The sequence below is a fragment of the Abrus precatorius genome, unplaced genomic scaffold (genome assembly GCF_003935025.1).
Source record: "Abrus precatorius isolate BTA unplaced genomic scaffold, Abrus_2018 Scaffold8, whole genome shotgun sequence".
Classification (NCBI taxonomy): Eukaryota; Viridiplantae; Streptophyta; class Magnoliopsida; order Fabales; family Fabaceae; genus Abrus; species Abrus precatorius.
This window is the reverse complement of record NW_020874428.1, coordinates 18441560-18446559: the sequence shown is the minus strand read 5'-3', so window position 1 is coordinate 18446559 and position 5000 is coordinate 18441560. Positions and strand designations below refer to the sequence as shown.

Genomic DNA, 5000 nt, shown 5'->3' with positions numbered 1-5000 from the left:
TAAAATATCGGTATTAAACCCGAAACTTTCGACGGATCGCCAGTAGCCCAAGTAAAGGAAAGAATCAGTTATATTTTTCATATGATCTCATCTCCTTTTATGGATAGACTAATTATCCTTCTACAATTCCTATTTTTTTATTTTTTAGTTATTTCTTTTTTTATATGATATTTTTATTATATATAATAAAAATATCATTCTTTACTAAAAATTCATATTAATTATTAGTAATTATAAGTAATAATATGAATAGTAATAATATTCATTTAATAAGAATAATATTCTATACTCATTATATATATATATTCACTTAGCTATAATCACTAGAATTCATATATACTATTAAATTAATAAAATATAAGTAATTCATAATCATCGGGTTAGGATTGATCTAAACCGGCTCATTATGTCTATAGGATCCACCATGCCAACTATGAAACAACTTATTAGAAACACAAGACAGCCAATCCGAAATGTCACGAAATCCCCCGCTCTTCGGGGATGCCCTCAGCGCCGAGGGACATGTACCAAGGTGTATGTGTGACTCGTTTAGATCATTATACTAATAAAAAAAAAAAGAAACCCATTTTTTCAGTATTAGCGATCAGTTAAGATAGTGTGAATGGAAGAACTCCATTCACACTATCTTAACTTAAAAAAAAATCTATTAATAATATAAGCATTCTTCTATTATATATAAAATTTATGATTTCGATTAGTGTAAACCCAATCACCCCAATTTGCAATTTAAGATGAGAAACACTTTTCCATTGGTAACAAATGGTTACCCACTAAGCGGAGAAAATACTATTAAAGAAAAATTATGCCCCTAATTTATTTTGTAAAAACGGAATAAGAAGGTCAGTTACCCAGCTAATTTTCATACTTAAACACCGTTACTGTATAACTTGATTTCGTTGTAAAAAACTTATTACTAAATATTTCATGGGTAGAGCCAAAGAATGTGAACTGTACAAGTTAACAATAACATTGATTAAATAAGGATTAAATGAAAGAAGGGGCTCCGGTGTATAGAGAGGACCTAGTCGTTTAAAAAATAATCATAGAAACGATGGAACCCATTCTTTTTTTTTATCTATATCCTATTTAATTTACTATGTTTTTTGATACCTAGTATCAATACAATTTCTTATTTCAAAGTTAAATTAAATACTTAGAAAAAAATCGTGGTTGGGAAGGTTATAGTAGCAAAAGCCATTGGAATTTTTTTTTTATACATTGGAAGAATCCATCTTTGTTATTAATAGACTAGGAAGAAGAAAAGAATAACTGAAAGAAAAAAATGAAATTGTTATTCACCAAAGTCTCATTTACTCAATGACCAGAATTAAACGAGGATATATAGCTCGAAAACGGAGGACAAAAATTCATTTATTTACATCAAGCTTTCGCGGGGCTCATTCAAGACTTACTCGAACTATTCCTCAACAGAAAATTAAAGCTTTGGTTTCGGCTCATCGGGATAGAGATAGGAAAAAAAGAGATTTTCGCGGTTTATGGATTAGTCGAATAAATGCAGTAATTCGCGAGAATCCAAAAATATACTATATTTACAATAATTTAATCTATAATCTATACAAGAAGCAATTGCTTCTTAATCGTAAATTAGTTGCACAAATAGCTATATTAAAAGAGAATTGTCTTTTTATGATTGCCAACGAGCTCATATAAAGATAGTCTATAATCACTAGAATTCATATATACTTAGTATATATGAATTCTAGTGATTATAGCTAAGTGAATATATATATATATATAATGAGTATAGAATATAATAAATCAATAATAAAATGAAAATCGTAAATAATATTCTAATAAATAATAGAATCCAAAGTACAAATAGAATCTAATAATAAATAGAAAGAATGTAGAACTAAATAAATGGATTTCGTCTTCTATTTCTAGAAGAAACAAACATATGTATGATAATACACCTTTTTTTCATTCTTAGTATTCCTCTATTCAGGAGAAAAAAAGGCATTATCTTATTACAGAGATGGTGCGATTTGATTATCTCTATTTCAATTTTTTTTCGGTAAAAATTGAAAAAAAAAACCTACGTTTGCTGAAGGTGAAATTTGTAAATAAAACGATTAGTTCCTTCTGTCGTGTATCCCCGATTAATGCAGCCTCATATGCTTCAATTTTAGGTTTATAGTATTAAGCGAAAGGTTATACCTATACTTATAGGGGTTAGGTCAACCCTACTCTACTAGTACCAATGGGCGGCATGGGGGAAGAAGCACTACGCTTAGGAATCAACAACACGAAAACTTTGTAAAAAAAAAATATCTTTCCTTGTCTTATCGGGATAGAGATTAACAAGAATGGTTGGGACAATAAACATCCATCTTGTTCGTATTTTGGATACCCGTATAACCATCGAAGATTGTTGAAGTGATTAATTCCGAGAAATTAAGCAACGGTGAGGACAAAGAAATTGTTGAAGTTACTGTTTTTTTATCCAGTACCAACATATTTGTTGTTAAGAAAAAATCTTTTACAGGAGGGTTGGCTAGAGATTTGTTGTAAAAAAAAACACTAGCTCTGCTCAGTTGATAATGAGAATGGGCTTTAAGTTGGTAGAAAAAATCAGGCAGTACTCCCTACAATTCCGATCCAGAGTATGCTCCCATCCACTGATTAAATAAATGACTATCAGGAACGAAATAATCCTTTACTTTTGTTTTCATTAATTCACTTTTTTTTTTGAGTCCCGTTTTAGTTGCACAAAAAAAGGCTAGGAACGAAAGAAAAAGTGATACCCTTTTTCTTTTTTTTTCTTACATCTATATTCTAGGAAGATGGAATTCATGTCATAATTCAGAAAACAAATGTATAATTCTTTTTTGTAATCGAAAATGATGGAGAAGTTATTGAGAATTCTATAAAGAGTATTTTATTGAAGAATTCAGTTATTACTCAACAAATTCCAATTTTTTTTTTAAAGGGATAAGATCAATTCAGAAGTACTTTTTGTATCTTTTATTTATTCAAATAAAATTTGAAATGTATTTTTCTTTATTATTAATTTTTTCATTAAATAAAACAAAACAGACAGAATTCAATTGGTCTAATTTAGAACCGTCCGATAAAATCGAATCTTATCCATTTTATAAATATATCAAGAGATAAATAATCGGTCTGGTCCTTAGATTTATTGAAGGCTTAAAAGGAGTCGTATGAGGTGAAAAATCCACACCTAATCGTGAATAGTCAAGGCTCCCATAGCAATAACATATTTTGGTTCGGGCATTTGCTCGTATAATCGAACTAAAGAGGGAGCCATTTTCATAGTTACTGTGCCCGCTGTTAAAATTAAGTCTGCCTGTCTAGGACTCGATCGTGGTACTAATCCATAACGATCAAAGTCGAATCGTGATCCTATTAATGAAGCAAATTCAATGAAACAACAACTGGTACCATAAAGAAGCGGCCATAAACTGGATAGTCTTGACCAATTTGAAAGATCATTTAATGTAGTTGAAATAACTGAATTTTTGGTTGTTCGATCAAGTAAGGGAAACTCAATGGAATTCATAACTGTCTCAATGTTTTTTTTTATTGTCTAAATAGTCAAGAATTAAGACCATTCTAATGCCCCCTTTCGCCATGCATAAACTGAACCAACAATTAGGATAAGCACGAATATGAAAGCTTCTATAAATACGGATACTCCTAATACATCGAAACTCATTGCCCATGGATAAAGAAAAACTGTTTCAACATCAAAAACAACAAAAACGAGAGCAAACATATAATAACGGATTCGAAATTGTAACCAGGAATCGCCTATTGGTTCTATTCCCGATTCATAACTAGAAAGTTTCTCTGGTCTTTTGCTAATCGGGGCTAAAATTCCAGAAATTAGAAATGCCAAAATAGGAATAAAGCTTGATATTATTAGAAATGCCCAAAAAATATCATATTCGTAAAGCAGAAACATAAATGACTCCTATGAATGTGGAAAATATACTGGGTTAGTATTAATTATTAGTCGATTTAAATGAAAATTGGAGAATGATTATTCTATTAATGATTATTATAGTAATGAATATTTATAGAATAATAAATATGAAATATATTCTAAATAGAAATGCTTTTTCTAAAATAAAAAAAAAATTAAATTATTTCCAAAAAAAATGAGACTAAAGCCCCTAAAAATAAAGAAAACTAAAACATTACATTATAGGGAGGGGTCAAACTTCTTCTATTGGAAAAATATTATATCTTCTAATATATTAGAATGTATTATAAATATCTTAGATATTAGAATGTATTCTAAAGGACGGAGTGAATACAAATACAGACCAAACTAAGGATATTAAGCATAACAAACATTTTGTTCTTTCTTTAAAAAAATAAATTTAATTTTTGCTTTTTTTTTTAATTCTAATTTTCATTTTTAGAATATTGTATTATGTAATGTATATATGTATAATTTATATCAATATAATTATATATATTATAATATATATATAATTAGAATAATATTCTAATAAATAATATATATATATAATAGGAAGAATAGGGATATTGTTGATATTTGCATCTTGTATTTCATAAAAATTTGGGGCGATATAATCTTTACGTAAAGACCATCCTAGCCAACTTTCGGGCATTAAAATACGTTTCAGACGCGGATGATTATCATAAGAGATTCCCAACATATCATAAGATTCCTTTTCTTGAAAATCCGCACTTTTCCAAACCTAGAAAATCGAAGGAATTCTAGGATTTTTTCTTGCAACAAATACTTTTATGCATATCTCTTCGGGTTGATTTATACCATATTCTATTCTCGTAAGATGATACACACTAGCTAACAGTCCCCCTGGCGCTACATCATAGGCACATTGGGAACGTAGATAATTGTAACCATATACATATAAAATGACAGCAATGGAATGCCAATCTTCGGGCTTTATTTGTAAAGTCTCTATTCCTTGGTAATCGAAACCCAAAGATCTATGAATTAG

The 5000-nt window shown here is 29.2% G+C and overlaps 1 protein-coding gene across 1 annotated transcript; it reads left to right on the top strand.

Moving 5' to 3' along the window:
- The first annotated feature begins 1338 nt into the window (after nt 1-1338).
- LOC113874373 (50S ribosomal protein L20, chloroplastic) lies at nt 1339-2526 on the top strand. Its single transcript, XM_027512595.1, is given in 3 exon segments — nt 1339-1539; nt 2212-2321; nt 2323-2526. Coding segments are annotated over 3 exon segments (411 nt in total). The 3' UTR covers nt 2423-2526.
- The last annotated feature ends 2474 nt before the right edge of the window (nt 2527-5000 follow it).